Here is a 19,399-nt window from a genome sequence, read left to right as displayed (position 1 = left end):
CCAGCTAGACGCGGGCGGCGGCGGCGGCGGCAGGGCTGAGGGGACGCGCGGGCGGCGGCGTCGCCATGTCGCACGGCCACAGCCACGGCGGGGGCGGCTGCCGCTGCGCCGCCGAACGGGAGGAGCCGCCGGAGCAGCGCGGCCTGGCCTACGGCCTGTACCTGCGCATCGACCTGGAGCGGCTGCAGTGTCTCAACGAGAGCCGCGAGGGCAGCGGCCGCGGCGTCTTCAAGCCGTGGGAGGAGCGGACCGACCGCTCCAAGGTGGGCCTTTTGGGGCCAGGGGCGGGCGGGTGAGGCGGGGACTCGCATGAGGCCTCAGGCATCCCGTCTGCTCTGCCAGCCTCATTCTCCAAGTTAAAAATAACCGCGGCGCGATTGCCAAGCGCTTTCCCGTGCCCGTCTCCTGCCAGCCTTTTGAGAGGCGGACAGGGTCGAGTGTCCCCATTTTGCAGATAGACGAACTGAGGCCCAGAAACGGAAAGGGGCGTTTTGGCTTTACGCGGCCAACGTTCAGTTCCAGGGCTGCTGAGGGTAGTGAGGAAGGATGGCCAGGAGGGCGTTTCCCTTACCGTTTGGCCACTAGTCCCAATGGCTGCCTGATCACTTATCACCTGATGAAGACCAAAGACCAGAGACTTCCAGCCCAGGGAGATGAAGCACTTTACCCTATCTAGAACATCTACCATTGTGGGGTCACAGAGCCATTTGAAAGCTGTGGACCGAATAGGCACAAATCTTTGCATACAATTTCAGGAGGCTAGTCGGCCCTGGAAGTTAATAAGTGCTGGAAAACCGAGGGAGGTTGACTGTTTATTTGCATTGCACTCCAGTTGTAGAACAGGGTGGAAGATGCCTGAAATTATAGGCTCTCAGCAAATATTTGTTGCTTTCTTCTCCCCCACCCCCCATCCCCTCCAGTTTGTTGAAAGTGATGCAGATGAAGAGCTTCTGTTTAATATTCCGTAAGTATCTCCTTGGTGCTTGCCTCAGGCTAATAGATACCCAGTCACATTATCAGGATTCATTCTTTGGTTGTGTCAAGAGCACACATCTGTTTCTAGAAATTGAGTAAATTACTGTGGTGGGTGTGAGGAGGAAAGCATCCTAGCTTTCTTGATGCAGACTGAAGAAGGATGTATTTGTCAAAAGATAACTGAGAAGTTGAGGTAAATTTCTTAGAACTGCAGAATGCCAGAGGCAGACAGGATTGTAGAAATTATCTAGTACCAGTCTGACACATGAGTAAACTGAAGCCCAAAAAGGGAAAGGGTCTTGCCCAGGGTCACACAGCTCAGCAGAGATTCAAACCCAGGTTGACACCTCTCTTTTTTCCATTCTGGCAGATTTACAGGCAATGTCAAGCTCAAAGGCATCATTATAATGGGAGAAGATGATGACTCACACCCCTCTGAGATGAGACTGTAAGTGGCAAGGGTTTAGGCCCTCAAGAATCCCCTATTTCTTTTTCTCTTTAGTAGCACTTTAATCCAGAATAATACAGTTTTTTTCTTTGTACTGGGTTAACTGTTGCCTCCTTCTCTTAAGGAAAAATCTTGTGCTTGTTCTGTGTCAGAATTCACTTAACTATTCCTGAATTGACATTTTTAGATTAAGCATCTTTAGGGCCAACAACTTGTCTCTCTTCAAAGTGCTTGCTATGGCACCATTCATTCCAAGAGCATCCTATAAATGCCAATTTGTTGATGACTTTGCAGTTTTCTTAATAATCCAGCCACAGATCCCAAATGATCTTTATGGATTCTACTCTTGGGGTTAGCTTCAAAATTTTCCCTTGCAGTTTCAGATAGTTATGATCTTTCTTTTTGTTTTGTTGAGATGGAATTACTCCATCTGAGTTTGCCTGGCCTTTAGTTAGCAAAGTTCTATATACCTCTTTTGACACTGAATCTGTTGACACCAGAGCTAGTAGTCCCTTTTTGACAACTTGCCTTTTTACAGCATAGCTTTTCTAAAAGAAGGGGAAATTGATTTTGAGTGCTAGAGAAACAAATATCAAAAGAACCTTACATAAAAAAAATTTCTTGTGAAGACATACAGATGGCCAATAGGCACATGAAAAGATGCTCAACATCGCAAATTATTAGAGAAATGCAAATCAGAACTACAATGAGGCATTACCTCACACTGGTCAAATGGCCATCATTAAAAAGTACACAACAATAAATGCTGGAGAGAGTGTGGAGAAGAGGGAACCTTCCTGTACTGTTGGTGGGAATGTAATTTGGTGCAGCCACTATGGAAAACATGAGATCCTCAAAAAACTAAAAATAGAGTTACCAGCAATCCCATACCTGGGTGTATATCTGGGAAAAAAAACTCTTAATTTGAAAAGATACATGTACCTCCATGTTCATAGTAGCCAAGGCATGGAAGCAACCTAAATGTCCATCAACAGATGGTTGAATAAAGATGTGTGTGTGTGTGTGTGTGTGTGTGTGTGTGTGTACACATACACAATGCGATACTACTCAGCCATAAAAAAGAATGAAATAATGCTATTTGCAGCAACACGGATGGACCTAGAGATTATCAAACTAAGTGAAATACAAAGACAGAGAAAAACGAATATCATATGATATTACTTATATGTGGAATCTAAAAAATGATAAAAATGAACTTATTTACAAAACAGACTCACAGACATGAAAAACAAACTTGTGGTTACTAAAGGGGAAAGTGGGGAGAGGGATAAATTAAGAGTTTGGGACTAGCAGATACAAACTACTGTATATAAAATAGATAAACAACCAGGTCCTACTGTATAGCACAAGGAACTGTATTCAACATCTTGTAATAACTTATAATGAAAAAGAAGATATGCATAATTGAATCACTGTGCTGTACATTGGAGACTAACACAACATTGTAAATCAATTATACTTCAATAAAAAAATTTTTTTCTTATAAAAATTTGATCAACTGAAATGAGAGATTTAAGAAATGGACATTATTTTTGAATGTTAGAAACATGAATTTGAAAGCAAATTCACATATTTAATCATTTTAAAGAAACGGTACGTTTGAGTCGATGCTTTTGGAGATTCATTTACTTGGGAGATGGATTGGCTGGAGAAGACTAGATATCCATGTTGCATTGTGGTTAAGAGCAGGCTCTGGAATAAACTGCTCAGGTTCAAATTCTGGCTGTACTATTTGCTAGCTGCATGACTTTGGGCATTACTTCTCTATATCTTAATTTTTTCATTTGTAAAATGGCAATAATAATAGTCTGGACCTCTTAAGATTGTGGAGAGAAATGAACTATAACATGTAAAGAATGTAGAATAAACCTGGAACATAGTAAGTGCCTAGTTGTCGAAAAGCAGGTGCAAATACTTACATAGCCCTGAGTTCTAAGCCCTTTGCATATGTTATACTTTATTGAATCTAAGATGTCATTGATTGTAAAATGCACCATTAATAAAGAAAAAAATAGCGCCTGTTCAACTATGACGTGTCATTGACACATCCAGAAAAGTTAAATTGAGACTTAAATCTATGAAATTTGAACACAGACTAGGTGTTAGATGATATTAAAGAATCACTGTTAATTGTTAATAGTATCTTAGGTGTTTTTGTTTTTTCTAAGAAGTCCTTACTCTGTAGATATATATGCGGAAGTATTTATGAGTGAAATGATATGAGTGAAATGATTTATGAATGAAATGATGAGTTTGATATGGGATTGCTTTAAAATATCAAGCACAAACAAAATGGGCCTGATAGGCAAATTGGCATAGTGTTGATTATTGAAGCTGAGTAGTAAGTATATGGAGATTCATTATATTTTCCTCTCTAGTTTTGTATGTTTGAAATTTTCTGTAGTAAAATTTTTTAACATATCTGTCTCTTAGAGTTGACTTAATTTAATGTCTACATCATCTATGTGGGATATGTACTATTACTATCCCCATGTTACAGACGAGGAACTAAGAGACAGAGAGGTTAAATCACTTGCCCAAAATCACACAGCTGTTAAGTAACAGAGCAAGGTTTTAAGCCTGGGAAGTCTGGCCCCAGAGACACTGCTTTTAACTACAGTGTTACACTGCCTCTCATAATGCTGCTCATAAATGTTCACTGCTGTTGTTATTATTCTGTGCATCATTCTTAAAATCACTTTGAAGCAAACATTTGCCTTCTTAAATTACATGCCTTTTACTGCAGCTAATGCCTAGGCCCCTCCCATGTGGGTGTGTTAATAAAACATGCTAGAGTTTGGGGAATGTGGCTCGGTCCTTCAGAGTCTGAGTTATGAAGGAGACAGCTGTTTCTTAGATACGTTGTTGAAAATTTTTTTCTTCACTAGCAGTTTTACTTGATTTTCCAGATCTCATTGTGAGCTTGCAGACTTTTGTGCTCTTTTCAGAATGGAAATCCCCAAATTGTATTTTTTAAAAATTGTACAATGACTCAGTATATAGGGTAATTTTGAACACAAAAAATGCTTTAGCATTGGGTTACCTGATCTTATCTCTTAACTGTTTAATATGTTTATGCCAAAGTATTTTTTCCCCATGAGTAAGCTGTTTTATTTAACCTCCTCAGCTTGGTCTGAATGTGCTGAGTTGCTTATTTTCTCCATGCATTTGCTGCATGTGACCTAGTTTGAGCTATCTCTTTGTGTATTGCTTCTCATGTGACCTTAACCCACTCAGAGATGCCATTGGCTTGTGTTGCAGTTCTCAGCTCTTTTCTTGTTGAATTAAAGATATTTGTGTATAAATGCCAGTAAAATGCCATTTCCAAAAGGTGATCTTCTTTTGACAGAACTGAGGAGAGAGTTGAGGCATCAGTAGAAAGTTTTGAGAAATTGAAAAATGTGATAGCGCACATTTAAAATTTTTTGTTCCCTTTCCTTTCTCAGATACAAGAACATTCCACAGATGTCCTTTGACGATACAGACAGGGAGCCAGATCAGACCTTTAGTCTGAACCGGGATCTTACAGGAGAATTAGAGTATGCTACGAAGTAAGCATTTGACCTCTCTTCCACTCTCTGGCTTTTTCCAAGAATAGCAGGCACTCCCTCATTTGCAGTGAGCTTCTGTTAATTAGCACTTACTGGGCTTCCAGTTTGTTTTTGGCCCATCTCCTGCTCTCTTAGCATCAGAAACAAGTTAAAACAGTGGAGGAGGCTTGATCCTAGGCTTGGTCAAATTTTGGCAGAGATGGAGTGCAAGCCACAGACTTGTTAACCTGTAAGCAGTTGGCAGATGGAATGAGCTCATAGGATGGCCTTAGGAAAGATAATTTCAGAATTCCTCTTTGCATAGTGGGCTTGCAGCAGGCCAAGTTACACGTGACCACCTTATCTCCTCACTAGTTATTTTTCCTACTGAGCTTGCTTTTGAATTCCTGCGTGGTAATATAGCATTTCTCAGTCCTATCTCTTGAGGGCAGGGGCATTGTTGATTTCTTTTTCTGTCCCTGTTGCCTTGGGCAGAATCTGGCAGATGCTTAGTAAATGTTCACTGTATTAATTGCTTGTCCAGAGAAGAAGAATGAGACATAAGACCTCAAGAGTGTCCTCTGACATTTGCCTGGGTTTTACAACAAGTTGGAGCTGGAATTGTCATTTTTGACATGGTGGTGAGCTTCTCATTGAATTCTGATTGTTGTCTTCTCTCCCCACTCTTCATCCTCTAGAATTTCTCGTTTTTCAAATGTCTATCATCTCTCAATTCATATTTCAAAAAACTTTGGAGCTGATACCACGAAGGTCTTTTATATTGGCCTGAGAGGAGAATGGACTGAGGTAAGATGGGGTTGGAAATGTTGCCCCCTCCAGTGTAGGTACATGTGTATGTATATAGCTGCATGCTGTGGTTGTTGGAGGTTGGAGTTTAAGGAAAGGAAAAAGGGCCAGTAAGACACTGACTGCTCCCAGTCTCTCTATAATTTTTCTTGGTTTCATCACTGTAAACTGTCTGTTTCATTTGACAAGTATTAGGAATTTTAAGGGGGTTGATATCAATTCAGTTTTTCACCTTGAAATTCTTTCCTTCATTCAACATTGTTGATAACCTTTCTTGTTCCAGGCACCAGAGATAGATGATAAACGAGATAGACAAGGGGGGTGTATAACTCAAGTGGTAGAGCGCATGCTTAGCATGTACGAGGCCCTAGGTTCAATCCCCAGTACCACCTCTAAAAATAAATAATAAAGCCTAATTACCTTAAAAAAAAAAGAAAAAAAAAAGAAAAAAGATAGACAAGGTCTTCTGATAGTGCCTCCATTGTAGTAGCAGAATGAATCTTCTCAGTTATGGGATGAATCATTGACTTGATCTTGTCCAGGCTTCTCAGGATAAAAAGTATCAGAACGGAGAAGAGATTAGATGACAATTTCTAGAAATGAACCTGAATAAGGACTACTCCTTTGTGTGGCCTGGGAAATGGCCAGCTGACCCAGCCTCTCATTTTCTTGCAGCTTCGCCGACATGAGGTGACCATCTGCAATTATGAAGCGTCAGCCAACCCAGCCGACCACAGGGTCCATCAGGTTACCCCACAGACACACTTCATTTCCTAAGGGCTGGCCAAGGCTCCCACAGAAGCTTTGTGTCAGTGAAGATGTACGACATCCTGTTGGGAAGGACAAAGAGAGATGGGGCTCCAGAGAGAGTTGGCTGCCACAGCCTCTGCCAAGCTTGTCTTTGCGGCTTGCTGCAGAAACCTGGCCCATGGAAGACACCACGCCACTGGAAAGGGTTGTGCTGGTGCTGAGGGACAATCGTGGTTCTCTGGGGTCCTGCAGAAATTGGGTCTTGGGCTGGTCAGCATCTGGCAGTCATGGATAATGCTCGCCTTTCCAGTTAATGTGGCCATAGGATCCCAAGTGTCTTGTTGCTTTGTGGCAGGATTTTTGTGTGATTTGTGTTTTTTTTTTAAAATAGAAACTATTCCTGGGCTGCCGTAAACTTTCTGAAGTCTCAGCATTGTGTTTGTACTAACCATCAGGAGGGTCTCCAACTAGAAATACTTGTCCCTGCTTGCTCCTTCTCCCTGTCATCATTCAGCATTCTTGTCAGGTTGCCTAGCTTGGAGTTGTCTGTCATGCACTAGTGTCCCATGGTTACGGCTAGAAGAGCAGGAATCTCCTAATGATGGTTAATAGCTTGAGGAGAAGGTCTTTTTTTTTCTACAGTCCAGGTAAGCAGTCTGAGGAGAGCATGGGCTTCATGTCTGTGTTTGTGGGTATCCTGCTCAGGGTAAAATTGGGACTTAGGTAAGATTCCCCTTGGGACATCCTTAATGTTTATTAGCTTCTAACTAGTGTTGTAAGCCCAGTGGCAGAATTTGAAGATCTCAGTTCTTCCATTCATGGCTTTTTAATTCACTGTGACTAATAAGCTTCCTAATAAATCCTTGCCAGACTTAACGTTTGTATATTCTTTTGAGTTCTTGGTAGTACTTATGAAACTTCTACTTTACTGGGAATTGTGTAGAACTTTGAAATTTGTTGTTGTTGTTTTGGATTAGGTAGATCACACTTGTCACAGTTACATGGAGACTAGATCAGTTTCTCTAGGAAAGGTCAGGCTTAATTCTGTACCGTAGGCTAAAAACATTCCTACACCTACCCACCCACATTTTGTAAAGAGGAAGGTGAGGTTAAAAACCTTTTATTCCATTTCTCATGTAAGGAAGTAACTTGTGGGGTGACATTTACAAAAATAAGGGAGAACAGATTCTGGAGCTCATCAGAAGAAACAGTGGTGAGGGAAGTAAGTTAGCAGCACATACAGCCTGAACGTAGACCCAAGACTTTGGACTTAAGTTTTGAAAGTCGGTACAGCAACTGGAGAGAATTTAAGTATCTAAAAAGAGGATTTGAAATGGTCAGTTTTCTCTCCCTTGCAGAAAACAGAAACACTTGTTAATGGGAATTAGTGTTGAATTTGGTCCTCTTAAGAGAATTCCTCTGAGGAATTGGCTCACCCTCTTGTTAGGAGGATGTGCCCACTGTTTCTCCAGCCTGTTCTGAGGGAACGCTGTCACCACTAAGCTTTGTGGAGCCTCAAAATTTCTAAAATGCAGCCTGAAATCAACCATAATGCAAACGTAATTCTTGATGCATTAAAGGTCCTACTCCTCCGCCATAGCCTCTTTATTTCATTTGGATCATTTTGGAGATAAAAATAAAAGAAGGGCTACATTTTAATTCGGAGTTGGGGGAAATACAGTTAGAAATCTTAGACTAGCTCTTCATTAATTTCACTGATTAAAGCGTTACTCACAGCCTCTGGGACTGGGCCTCTGAATTTGAGCTTCACTGAAGAATTTTCTCGTAGTGCCACATTGTCTCAGGTGACTGGGGGCTCAGGAGGAATTGTTTATTCTTCTGTTTTCCTACTCAGGTATTGGTGTTTCAGGCTCTGTCTCTCTGACCTAATAAGCACTTAAGACCAAACTGCCTCTTAACCTGGGAAAAAGTGCTTTGTTGAGCTTCCAAGTTTACTGTTTTCTTTCAGTTCAAAGAAAAACTAGTGTAGGTTACTCTGGGCAAATGAATCCTAAGCTGCTGAGGGATGAGCATGACTCACATCCTCTTTGCGGATGCCCACAGGCTTTCAGGGACATGGTCCTGCAACTCAGTTTACCTCCCCTTCCAGCCTTTATGTGGACTGAGCCCCATGCCACTTTACCAGTGCAGCAAGGAGCTAAGTGTGACTCGGTGACCAAATAAAACCCTTTTTGTTAACAGCTGGAGCCCTGTTTGTGCACTGTTTGTATGGCATTGCTTGCTGAGGGCAGAGCTAAGACAATACTTCCGATTCCTGTCCAGTTGTCCTGGATACTTGCTGATGCCAGTGTTCTTTTTTCCCAGGGCCCTTTTTAGAGTCATTATGTCCTCACGCTGGTTTTACACTGTATAAAGCATTTCCCCATGACCCCGTTTGAACCTAATAGTAAAGCCGTGAAGTTGGCAGGGTGGTTTTTATCACTGTTTTATAGCTCAAGAAGCAGGTGCAGAGGCAGCATTACAGTGTAATCCTGAGACTGGTTTACTTTGCTTCCCTAAGCCTCAGTTTCCTCATATTTAAGTAAGACAGGAAGACTAGATGGTCTGTAAGGATCTTTTCAGCTGAGTATAGGACTATACTTGTGATCCTGGAACAGGGCATGAAAGCCAGCAGCGGATACCCAAGACCATGGGTGTTAACTAATGAAGTGGGTCTATAGGGATAGGAAGGTGGGAAACTATGCTAGGGTGAGCCTTCAGGATAGATTTCCTCCAGGAGGCGCATGGGTGGTGGCAGGAAGTGGGAGTCACGGATGCACTGTCTAGATTCTGCAGGTGACTCCGTGACTTAATGACGGGGAGTGGCCCCACCTCATCCAACATGACAGCTCTTATTTGAAGAAACCCGGACGCCCACTTCCGGGTTCCGTACGGCTGGCCAGGCTACTTCCGGCAGCGCGATGGCTGGTTTCCCGGGACTCGAACGGAAGTTCCGGCGGGGGCGGTCGAGGGGGAAGAGTGTGTGTCTGTGCGGGAGAAAGGAGAATCGCACGAGAGGTCTCGAAACCCCCAGGGAGTGGAGGTACCCTGGTCCGGGGCCAGCAGGCCGAGGGTGGGCACTGGGGGAGGGGGCGTCGTCCCACCGCGAGGGTCCTGGCGAGTGGGGAGGGGCAACCGCAGTCTTGAGGGATGGGGGTGGGGAGTGAGGTGCGGAGAGGCGCTGGCCAGTCTTGGGGACTTTAGGGGTGGAGACGGGGAGGAAGATGGGGTCCGGGGATGATGAGAGGGACTTAGGGTCGGAAGTGGAAGATCCCATTGTGGGGCAGGGGCTCTCCGGGGTCAAAGGTAGAACGCCTCTTTGTTGGCAGGGTCCAGGGTCAGGATAGAAAATGTCACTCTGGCGAGGACGATCCTAGGTCAGAACAGAAGTTCCCACTGTGGGGAGTGGTAGACCCTGGATCAGGGTGGAAGTTTTTACTGTGAGAGGCAGGGGGAGACTCCAGGTCAGAGGCGAAGGCACCACTCTAAGAGGAGGGACCTGGAGTAAGAGGTGGAAGTCGCCCAGTGGGGAAGGAGGATAATCTCAGCTTAGGGCGAAAGATGCGCTCCTGTGTGGGAAGAGGAACCTCAGGGTCAGAGGTGAGGGATCCTACTGTGAAGGGGGGCAGTTGGGGTCTGAGAGGGAAGGTGGGAGGGGTGGGCGCTGCTAAGAGGGGTAGGCACTTAGGAGCAGGTAGCAGAAGCTTCCGGGGAGTTTGGAGGATGCTAAGAATGGGGAGGAGCCAGCCAGTTTGACATTCTTTTGTGTTGTTGGGAGTCCCAGAGCATGGTGGAGCTGGGGGACTTATTTGGCAAGTCAGTGGGCAGCAGCAGCAGCAGCAGCAGCAGGTAGCCCCATTCGGTGGGGCATGAGGCACCATTTAGGGGGTGAGTGGTGGACCAGTTCATGTGCCTTCTGGGGACATGTGCAGCTCCAGGAATGGCTGAGCCAGAAACTGCTGTCAAGGCTGATGGGTGCTGGATGGGAGAGAAGTTGGAGAAAATGTGTGTGGGGTAGGAGGTAGGGGCTGGAAACATATTTCCCTAGCATTTTTCTCCCCTTCCTTTCCCAGTAGGGCCCAGAGTTGGGGAGGAGGGTACCCGAGGGCCCTAGGGAAGAGGGATGATTGGAGCAGGGAGAGGATGCAATTACTGATGAGTGTTATGTGGGGAGGAGGCAGCAGGGGGTGCCCTGGCTCCCCTCCCCGATGGCCCCTAAGCTCTGCCTCTGCCCATCTCCAGGCTGGATGGTGGGCCAGAACGTGGGCCACTCGGGTGGCTGCCTTTGCTTTTCAGCCCTGGAATGGAGGCAGACTTCCTGCCTGCCTGGACCCAGGACTTCTTGCTCAGCTTTTCTTTGTGGGCAGGACAGAACCCAGGGTGCTCTTGGGGGCTGATCGCTTGGGTTTGAGGCTCGGCTCTTGTGTCAGGATTCTGTCCCCTGCCTGGTCTTGCTCTTGACCACAACCCTGAATTTGCACAGGCCCCAGCCGTGGAGCCCTGCAGTGTATGTGTGGTAACACCATGTCTCTGCCCCTGCTCACCGATGCTGCCACTGTGTCTGGAGCTGAGCGGGAAACGGCTGCGGTAAGGTTCCTCTCCTACCCACGCAGCCCCCAGGCCAGCTGGGGAACTGACTGGAGGGGGTGTGGGGAAAAGGGAGGTGGCAGTGATGAGAGGGGATCAGCCTGAAGCTGGGAGGCAGGGGGTTAATCACCTGTTTGGCTGCTACCTCACTTCTCCCTCCAGGCCTTTGGGGGTGAGGGAGGGGTGGCCAGGGGTTGGAGGACAGAGGGAAGTGAAAGTGGCAGAAGGATGATGAGTGCCTTCTTCCCCATCTCTGATCCTTTTACAGGTTATTTTTTTACATGGACTTGGAGACACAGGGTGAGTGAGCTGGGGAGGGGGTGTTGCTGGTGGGAATGGCCCAGTGGGCAGGACTGGAGAGGCCTGTGCCCTCCCTGGCTCCCTCTCCACATCGGTGCCTTTTCTCCCTTCCCTCCTACAGACACAGCTGGGCTGACGCCCTCTCCACCATCCGGCTCCCTCACGTCAAATACATCTGTCCCCATGCGTGAGTGTCGCCCCAGCAACAGAGGGGCTAAGGAGGGGGGTGGTCTTGTAGTCCCAGGCCTGTTTTCTCCTGCCAGCTGCATCCTGGGGCCTGGGCCCAGGGCAGTCAGAAGTGCCATTTTCAGCCTTCATTCCTGTGGAGCCCCCAGGAATGGGGTCCAGCCCCCAGATCAAGGCCTCCTAGACCTGAGACTCCTAGAGCCAGCACCCTCCGTACCCCTTCCCCAAATACTCACCGAGCTGGAACCCCGTCACACCAAGTGCTGGGCTCTGCTTCTTCATAGCTGCTGCCGCTGCTGCCCCAACCACAGCCTCCAGCCCCACGTGGCAGGTTGCCTGGCAACACCTTAAACACAGGCCCTGCCTGCTGGGAGGGTTCCCCGGGGGCTGCCCTGCCCCCTCCTGGGCTCTCTGCTATGGCTTCCTTCTCCCTCCTGAGCATGATGGTCCTTCTTGCTGTCCCTCTCCAGACCTCGGATCCCTGTGACACTCAACATGAAGATGGTGATGCCCTCCTGGTGAGTTTGGGGAGGGGAATAGGAGCTGAGGGAGCTCCCCGTGGCAGGCTGGAGACTTCCAGTAGGTGCCAACGCCTCTGCTCTTCCAGGTTTGACCTGATGGGGCTGAGTCCAGATGCCCCAGAGGACGAGGCTGGCATCAAGAAGGCAGCAGAGAACAGTAAGGCCCCAGCCCCTCCTCAGCATCCTCCCTCTCCCCCTCGGTCCCCCCAGGAAAGTGCTGGGCAGTACCTCTGTCTAGTTCCCTTCCCTGGGTGCCTCTAGCAGATTTCCCTGCACCCAGTCATGCCCCCTCCCCCCAGTCAAGGCCTTGATTGAGCATGAGATGAAGAATGGGATCCCTGCCAATCGGATCGTCCTGGGAGGCTTTTCACAGGTGAGGGGAGAGAGGGGGGCGGGGGTGGGTGGTGGGAGCTGAGCTGTGCCCTCACGACTCCTCATTCTCTCCTTCCTCCAGGGTGGGGCCCTGTCCCTCTATACAGCCCTCACCTGCCCCCACCCTCTGGCTGGCATTGTGGCTTTGAGCTGTTGGTTGCCTCTGCACCGGGCCTTTCCCCAGGTGAGTGTCTCCTCAGGGCTTGGGGATTGTGCCTAAGCGCTGTCTTTGCCCTTAGTCCTGTCTGCCCCACAGGCAGCCAACGGCAGTGCCAAGGACCTGGCCATCCTTCAGTGCCATGGGGAGCTGGACCCCATGGTTCCTGTACGGTTTGGGGCCCTGACAGCTGAGAAGCTCCGGTCTGTTGTCACACCCGCCAGGGTCCAGTTCAAGACCTACCCGGGGGTCATGCACAGCTCCTGTCCTCAGGTCAGTGGTGAAGGGCTGCTTCCCACTCCCGCCCTCTCCCTCCTCTCTGCAGCCAGGAGCCTCTCACAATCCCCCTCACCCCCAGGAGATGGCAGCTGTGAAGGAGTTTCTTGAGAAGCTGCTGCCTCCTGTCTAACCAGAGTTGCTGGTCTCCAGCGCAGTTCCCGAGCTCACGGGGGACCCAGCACTCACGGCACCATCTTGGATCTGAGCCGGTCGAGCCCCTTTCTCCCCCTCCTGGACCCATCCTTTTCCCACAGGCCTCTGGGGCAGGCAAGCTAGGGCCTGGCTAGGCCTTCCTTCTTGGCTTCAGCCACCTGGCTGTCTGCAGCAGGGGGTGGGCTGCTTTCTTCTCCCATTTCCCTGGAGGTGGGGCCCCCCCGGCAGCAGTATTGGAGGGGCTGTAGGCAGCGGGAGAAAGGGGCCCAGCCGCTGACCCACTCACTCAGGACCTCACTCACTAGCCCCGCTTTGGGCCCCCTCCTGTGACCTCAGGGTTTGGCCCGTGGGGCCCTCACAGGCCCCACTTATTACCCCCTCCCCTCAATTGATTCTGCCCAGATAATCGTGTCTCTCCTGCCTCCACTCCAGCTGCTTCTCAATCATGAATGTGGCCATGGCCCGGGCCCCCCTGCTGCTGTGGGCTACCTGTCCCCCGGGCAGGAGTGCTGGTGAGCGGGCAGAGTCCTTGGAGGGGGCCTTCCCTCAGCTGTTCTGACTTGGGGGCTGGGCCCTGCCTCCCCGTTACCCTCCTCCCTGCAGGCCTGGAGCCTGCAGGGCTGGACTGAGGCTCAAGGCCTCCCCCAGCTGTCTCACCCACGTTGTCCCCACTCTAGGGCCGGGGGAATGTGGGGAGGACTTGTGTCTGGTCTTCTGTCTCCATGTAGTTTTGGGTGTTTTTCTTGTTGTGTCCTGGATTCCGATAAAATTAAAGAAATTGTGTCAACTCTCAGGCCTGAATGATTCTATCCAGTGGGTAGAGAGTGACCATGCGCAAGAACCTGCTCCAGTGTAAGGAAAGGTTTTATTTTAAATACTTAGGGAAGCTCCTTTGTAGCAGTATAAATTAGTGCCTGGGAGGAGGGTGTCATGTGTGTCTCAGCCCTGCTTCCCGCACTCACTCTTGGTGGTCTTCGTGGGTTCCTGGACCCTGTGGAATAGACTCCTGACACCTGGTAACTGGAGCCCCTGGCCTCATGCCTGGTGGGCTGAGTGTGCCCAGCTGGGGCCTGAGGTAGGGGAGGCGCTGAGGCCCCTGGGTTCCTGTCAGAGGCTGGAGAGCAGGCAGTTGTTTCTCTTTCTTCTGGTCCACGTCGGAGAGGGGTCAGGCCTGCGCGCTGAAGCCGGAAGGATTCTGCTTCTGCCAGCGCCACAGATCTTCACCTGCGACAACGCAAGGTCAGGTGTCCACGCTGGAATGCAGGGCCCGTGCCACCTCAGGCAGCCCAGGGTGGGCATTCTCAGACTCTGACAGCTCTTTCCTATCCCCTCTCTCTCTCCCAGGGGTGAGCAGCACCCAGGGTCAGGGGGTGGGGACAGCACTCACACATCCTGTCCAGCCCTAAGGCTGCTGTCCAGCCCAGCTCCTTGAGGGCCAGGCTGGGGTTGGCGTAACAGGCAGCCACGTCACCTTCCCGCCGTGCCACCACCTTGTACGGGATCTGCAGGAGAGGGAGCGGGGGTAGCTTCGCTGAGCCAGCCCTGGCCTCACCCACTGAGTTGCTAACCACGCTGTTAAGAAACAGGTATGGAGCAGGATCTCGCTCTCAGGCTTCAAGTCCTAAGGCAGCGTGAGTGGACAGGACAGTGCTGGGATGTCTGTCAGGTAGGTTAGTGGGAGGGGCCCAGGTTCGCTGTTGCTGCAAGTCAGGTGGGCTGGGCTGGGCTGGGCTGGGCTGGGCTGGGGTGGACTGCCAGCCTACCTTCTTCCCTGAGGCCTTCTCCATGGCGCGGACCATCTGTAGCACCGAATAGCCCGTGCCCGTGCCCAGGTTGTAGATCTGCCCAGGAGAGAATGTGGTTGTGGAGGGGGCTGGACTTAACACCCCTCTGGCTACACTTATCCAGGGACCCATCACCCTCCCCTCCCTCGATCCTCCATTCTCTCCCTACCCGGCAGCCACACTGCTCCTTCAGCTTCCTCAAGGCCGCGATGTGGCCCTTGGCCAGGTCCACAACATGGATATAATCCCGGACGCCTGCACAAGAGGAGGTTGTTGGGTGGAGGGGCTCAATACAGTTTCTGTCTTGCCTCAGTCTCCCTCCTGGCTCCCCCTGGTCCTGGCTCACCTGTGCCATCCTCCGTGTCATAGTCATTGCCAAAGACATTCAGTGCCTCCCGTCGCCCAATCGCCACCTGGGGTGGAGGTCAGGTTAGTTGTTCCCAGGCCCTTGGCACTAGCTGTACCCCTCTGCCCTAGGGCTACCCGCTGCCTTCTCTCTTACCTGGGAGACATAGGGCATGAGGTTATTGGGGATGCCCTGGGGGTCCTCGCCAATGCAGCCCGAGGCATGGGCGCCGATGGGGTTGAAATACCGCAGCAGCACTGCGTTCCAGGCCTGTGGGACACCAGTCAGATCTGGGTAGGGGTCCCAGCTGAATCCAGAGCCCTTTTACCAGAGCTCCCCACCCTCCCATGCCTGTTCTCTAAAGGAGCAGGGGATGGACACCCCCCTGCCCACATATGCTGTGACCTTGTGCAAGTCACTGACGCTTCCTGAGCCCTCGCCTCCTCCCCGGTGGGCTTACTCAGGATCCCATCCTCAGGCTCATGGGAGTGCTGTGAGGGGCCCATGAGCTGCACGAGGGCTGAGTCAGAGGGGGTCCTCACCTTATCTGCCTGGCACAGGTCCCGGATCATTTCTTCGATGAAGAACTTGGACTTGCCATAGGGGTTGGTACAGCCACCTGTGGGGTGGGCCTCGTCCAGGGGCAGGTACTGGGGGTTCCCATACACGGTGGCTGAGCTGCTGAACACCAAATTCTTCACCCCGTGGGCCTTCATGATCTGCCCGTGGAGGGGAGGTGTCAGTGGCCTCTGCCTCACACGTTTTCCCTGCCCCCTTATGCCTTCACAGTGGGGGCTGAGGTATGGGCACCCCCACTACAGAAGGGGGATTGAGGCTGAGAGGTAAAGACCGTCCAAGATGACCCAGCCTGGGCCCTGCCTGACGAGGGGTTGTCCAGAGTCTGTGCTCCTTCCCCACATCTCACCTCCAGAAGCTGGATGGTTCCTGTCAGGTTAACTCTGTAATAATCCAGAGGCTTCTGCACTGATTCGCCCACAGCCTTAAGCCCAGCAAAGTGGATGACCGCCATAAAGCTGTGCTGCAGGGTTGGGAAGCTAGGGTCAGAGGTTGCTCACAGGCCTGGCCCTCGACAGTGCCTTCTACCTGCCTGCCAAGCGCTTACCTTCTTAAAGAGACACTGTAGGGCTGCCTGGTCCAAGATGTCCATCTCCTCAAACTCCACAGAGCAGCCCGTCAGCTCCTGAACCCGCCGCAGGCTCTCAGGCATGGAGCCCCCTCCTGGTTGGCACATGGAGGCCATCAAATTTGGAGGAGATGGGGTCCTCAGTTCCCAGGGGATTGGCCGGACTTACACCCCTTGGAGGTGGAGGCAGAACCTAGGATTTTCCTTCCATTCCCTAGTGGAGCCCCAGCCCCTCCAATGCTCACCACGAATGGCATTGTGGAAGTTGTCGATGACCACAGGCAAATAGCCCGCCTCCAGCAGCTCTAGCACCGTGTGGCTGCCGATGTAGCCTGCCCCGCCTGTTACGAGCACCTTCTCTGCCATCTTGCCTGGCCCAGGACAGTTTCAGAGGTGGCTGAGGCTGCCCGCCCAGGGCCTCCTTTGAATTGGAGTCTGGCCTTTGAGGGAGGCAGTGGTGTGTCCTGGTTAACAGAGTGGGTCCGGAGTCAGCCCTGGTCCACATCTGGATACCATCACTTTCTGGCCTTAGGCCTTGGAGACCACTTATCCTCTGTTGGCCTTAATTTCCATCTCTATAAGATGGAGTTTATAATCGTACGAATATGTGGTAGTGTGAAGGTTAAATGTGATTTTAAAGGACTGCCATCTGGTGCAGGTGGGGTGACTGATGCACAGGTGCCATAATTTCTAGTCCTAATTGCCTGGGGGTTGGGAAGATGGAACCTGAAGCTCCGCACTGCCTTCCCCAAGGTGCCTGGGGACTGGACAGTTCTGGACAGAAGGAAACAAGGCAGCAGCATTGGGACTCCAAGAGCCCAGGAAGAGGTTCTAACTGCTCAGACTCAGACCTTCCCAGTCTCTCTGCCATCACTAGGTATAAACTGGCTCCTTGACTTGGTGACTAATTCCTCCTGCTGCAAGCATCCTCCCGACAGCCTCTCCCATGAAGTTCAACTAAGAGAAAGCCAGAAATAAAGTAAATGTCCTCAGGGTGGGGTCCTTTGCCAGGAACGCTGAGCCCAGCTCTGAGGCGGCAGCACTGTGGTCCTGGAGTGGGCCCCAGCCCAGGTCAGCCAGGCTGGTTCAGCCTCTGCCAATGCCACTCCTGGCTTGGAGCTAAGAATCCCACCCAGCTCTAGGCGGCACTTTAGCAGGGTGGTGTAGACGTGGCCTTGGCCCCAGACTCCACTGCCAGGTGTGCACCACCGCCCTGAACAAACTCTGAGGGCAGAGAAGGTGGAGGGGGGAGGAAGCCCAGACACTGAGGCCTTTCATTCAGGGTGGCCTGGTCGGCAGCCGCCTTCCTCCAAATTGCCTCAGTCCTCTTCTGGGCATCCAGATAAGACCCATTAGACTGAACACCGCTGCTTGTCAGGCTCTGTAATGGGCACTTCTGCATTATTTTCCTGAAATCCCCCAACATTCTGATGAAGCAGGCTGTTATTACTGGCACTTTACCAAGAAGGATACTAAGGTCAAACAGGTGAAGTAATTTGCCTGAAGTCAAACAGCTGGTGATGGCCGGGCTAAAATCACAATCTCGAGGCTCAAAGCCCCGCCTCTCACCCCAAGCAGTTCGCCCCCCTGCCCCCACTGTTTCCCGCTGGACTCTGCTCCCGGCGCTGAAGCCGCCCCCGCCCCACTGAAGTCCACGCGCTGTGCCTGCCCTCGGAAAGCGGTGGTGAAGGGGCCCCCGGAGACAGGAAGGCTGGCGAGGCCGGCCTCCCTCCAACCGGCGAGATGACCTCGGTCGGCTGCCGCCTCCTCAGTTTTCCTAGTCCGTAAAATGGAGGGGAGGGGGCGCCGGGCCGTAAGCGCCAGAGTGCTCTGAGCCTTGGGCTGGGGTTTGGGCCGTGGCTTCAAGGCGACCGAACTAGGAGTGCCCCGGCCAGGAATGAATGAACCCCGGCAGCCCCAGTCAAAACAGGCAGAGCTGGGAGCAGTGGGGGCGGGCCCGCCCCGGCGGAACTCTGCCCAGAACGCGGCCCAGCCCCTTGAGAGACTCCCCCTCACTTCCCCGGGACCACCCGGCCCCTTTCGAGCCCGCCCGGCCGCCCCATTCGCCTCCCGAACCTGCTCGGAACCACGCGCCCCTCGCTGCCTCCAGCGGCTCCGCCTCCCGCGACTCGCGTCGGGGGCCCTTTAAGAGCCGATGGTCCACCCTGGTCCCGCCTCTTCCACGCCCCGAAGAAACGTGTCAGTCGGGAGACCGCAGTACGGTGCGCGCAGAGGACCAAGGGCATTGCGGCTTCAAGACGCCTGCGCGGCACCTCCCTCAGAGGGCGGTGCCGAGCCGTGCCGGGGAGGTCTCAGAGGATGGCGTAGCTGGACTGGGATTCCGGGATCCTAGCGGCAGAGGTTCGTTCCTTGTTCGGCGCCCCGGCTCCCCGCTCCAGGCGCCATTGCTCCTCCTGACCCTTGGAAGCAAGCGCTGCACCCTGTGAGATGGGGCTTGTCTGCAGATTTTCCACATTTTTTATATCAGCTAAACCCTTCCTTCAGAGTAAGCCGGCACGAAATAAACCGCTGCCTGGAACTAAGGCAAAAGGGGCGGCGCCGATGGAAGGGAACGCGTAGAGGGTAGTCCATGGGCCGCTGTTCTGGGAAGCCTAGTTTGAAAACCCATCAAAGGAGGGAGCTCTGAAACTAAAGCAGAAGTTACAGTGCCCATTGCACCCAGCCTTCAGGCACACGGTGGCCCCCAGCCTCCAGGAATGGTTTGCACCCTGCCTACCATGGTAGGTTGGAAAACAGTGTTAAGTTTTTGTTTACAATAAAGGGAAGGCCTCTTGATTAATTCCAGGTGTTTAACCATGCCTCTTAAGTCTTTTGTTGATTATAGACAGCTAACTCCACCATCTCATCTAAGTCCAGGACATAAAATAATACGGGACTTAACTATTTTATACTAATAGGCCTTTGCCCTGACACTGTTCATAACTTGCCTCTTCTATGGATCCAGATGGCTGCTTCCTTGTTAAAATTCGTCTGCTTCCAGATCTTTTAATACATCTTCAGGATATATCTAAATAATGT

At 51.0% G+C, this 19,399-nt stretch overlaps 3 protein-coding genes across 5 annotated transcripts; 2 read left to right on the top strand and 1 right to left on the bottom strand.

Annotated features, from left to right (window-relative positions):
• Nucleotides 1–65: 65 nt before the first annotated feature.
• On the top strand, nucleotides 66–7,407 carry PITHD1 (PITH domain containing 1). The gene is made up of 6 exons (XM_074377186.1): nucleotides 66–263; nucleotides 921–964; nucleotides 1,346–1,423; nucleotides 4,891–4,995; nucleotides 5,673–5,781; nucleotides 6,457–7,407. The coding sequence occupies exons 1-6, from the start codon at nucleotides 66–68 to the stop codon at nucleotides 6,556–6,558; spliced, it is 636 nt and encodes a 211-aa protein (XP_074233287.1). The 3' UTR covers nucleotides 6,559–7,407.
• Nucleotides 7,408–7,561: 154 nt separating this feature from the next.
• LYPLA2 (lysophospholipase 2) lies at nucleotides 7,562–13,879 on the top strand. 2 transcript variants are annotated; one of them, XM_074377184.1, is made up of 10 exons: nucleotides 7,562–9,574; nucleotides 11,015–11,118; nucleotides 11,387–11,418; nucleotides 11,540–11,605; nucleotides 12,075–12,122; nucleotides 12,212–12,282; nucleotides 12,425–12,498; nucleotides 12,580–12,681; nucleotides 12,754–12,927; nucleotides 13,013–13,879. In XM_074377184.1, the coding sequence occupies exons 2-10, from the start codon at nucleotides 11,041–11,043 to the stop codon at nucleotides 13,061–13,063; spliced, it is 696 nt and encodes a 231-aa protein (XP_074233285.1). In that variant the 5' UTR covers nucleotides 7,562–9,574; nucleotides 11,015–11,040; the 3' UTR covers nucleotides 13,064–13,879. The 2 variants fall into 2 exon arrangements, with proteins under 2 accessions (XP_074233285.1, XP_074233286.1); XM_074377185.1 differs by having other exon boundaries at nucleotides 7,562–9,604.
• Nucleotides 13,880–13,932: 53 nt separating this feature from the next.
• On the bottom strand, nucleotides 13,933–18,583 carry GALE (UDP-galactose-4-epimerase). 2 transcript variants are annotated; one of them, XM_010957361.3, is made up of 11 exons: nucleotides 18,437–18,583; nucleotides 16,606–16,824; nucleotides 16,340–16,455; nucleotides 16,142–16,255; nucleotides 15,759–15,935; nucleotides 15,373–15,486; nucleotides 15,217–15,283; nucleotides 15,040–15,125; nucleotides 14,850–14,927; nucleotides 14,474–14,588; nucleotides 13,933–14,310 (listed from the first exon to the last, which is right to left on the bottom strand). In XM_010957361.3, the coding sequence occupies exons 2-11, from the start codon at nucleotides 16,724–16,726 to the stop codon at nucleotides 14,252–14,254; spliced, it is 1,047 nt and encodes a 348-aa protein (XP_010955663.1). In that variant the 5' UTR covers nucleotides 16,727–16,824; nucleotides 18,437–18,583; the 3' UTR covers nucleotides 13,933–14,251. The 2 variants fall into 2 exon arrangements, with proteins under 2 accessions (XP_010955663.1, XP_045374386.1); XM_045518430.2 differs by lacking the exon at nucleotides 14,474–14,588.
• Nucleotides 18,584–19,399: the final 816 nt, after the last annotated feature.

The sequence above is a fragment of the Camelus bactrianus genome, chromosome 13, assembly GCF_048773025.1.
Source record: "Camelus bactrianus isolate YW-2024 breed Bactrian camel chromosome 13, ASM4877302v1, whole genome shotgun sequence".
In the NCBI taxonomy this organism is placed as follows: Eukaryota; Metazoa; Chordata; class Mammalia; order Artiodactyla; family Camelidae; genus Camelus; species Camelus bactrianus.
This window is presented reverse-complemented; position numbering and strand designations above follow the sequence as displayed.

What these genes read in the sequence shown, in the direction of transcription:
- PITHD1 (XM_074377186.1), top strand. Translation starts at nt 66, where the DNA reads ATGTCGCACGGCCACAGCCACGGCGGGGGCGGCTGCCGCTGCGCCGCC. An exon ending in AGCGGACCGACCGCTCCAAG is followed by an intron (nt 264 to 920) that starts GTGGGCCTTTTG and finishes CATCCCCTCCAG; the next exon opens with TTTGTTGAAAGTGATGCAGA. An exon ending in TGAGAGGAGAATGGACTGAG is followed by an intron (nt 5,782 to 6,456) that starts GTAAGATGGGGT and finishes ATTTTCTTGCAG; the next exon opens with CTTCGCCGACATGAGGTGAC.
- GALE (XM_010957361.3), bottom strand. Translation starts at nt 16,726, where the DNA reads ATGGCAGAGAAGGTGCTCGTAACAGGCGGGGCAGGCTACATCGGCAGC. An exon ending in GAACCATCCAGCTTCTGGAG is followed by an intron (nt 15,936 to 16,141) that starts GTGAGATGTGGG and finishes CTCCACGGGCAG; the next exon opens with ATCATGAAGGCCCACGGGGT. An exon ending in TCATGCCCTATGTCTCCCAG is followed by an intron (nt 15,284 to 15,372) that starts GTAAGAGAGAAG and finishes CCTCCACCCCAG; the next exon opens with GTGGCGATTGGGCGACGGGA.
- LYPLA2 (XM_074377184.1), top strand. Translation starts at nt 11,041, where the DNA reads ATGTGTGGTAACACCATGTCTCTGCCCCTGCTCACCGATGCTGCCACT. An exon ending in AAGATGGTGATGCCCTCCTG is followed by an intron (nt 12,123 to 12,211) that starts GTGAGTTTGGGG and finishes CTGCTCTTCCAG; the next exon opens with GTTTGACCTGATGGGGCTGA. An exon ending in CAAGAAGGCAGCAGAGAACA is followed by an intron (nt 12,283 to 12,424) that starts GTAAGGCCCCAG and finishes CCCTCCCCCCAG; the next exon opens with TCAAGGCCTTGATTGAGCAT.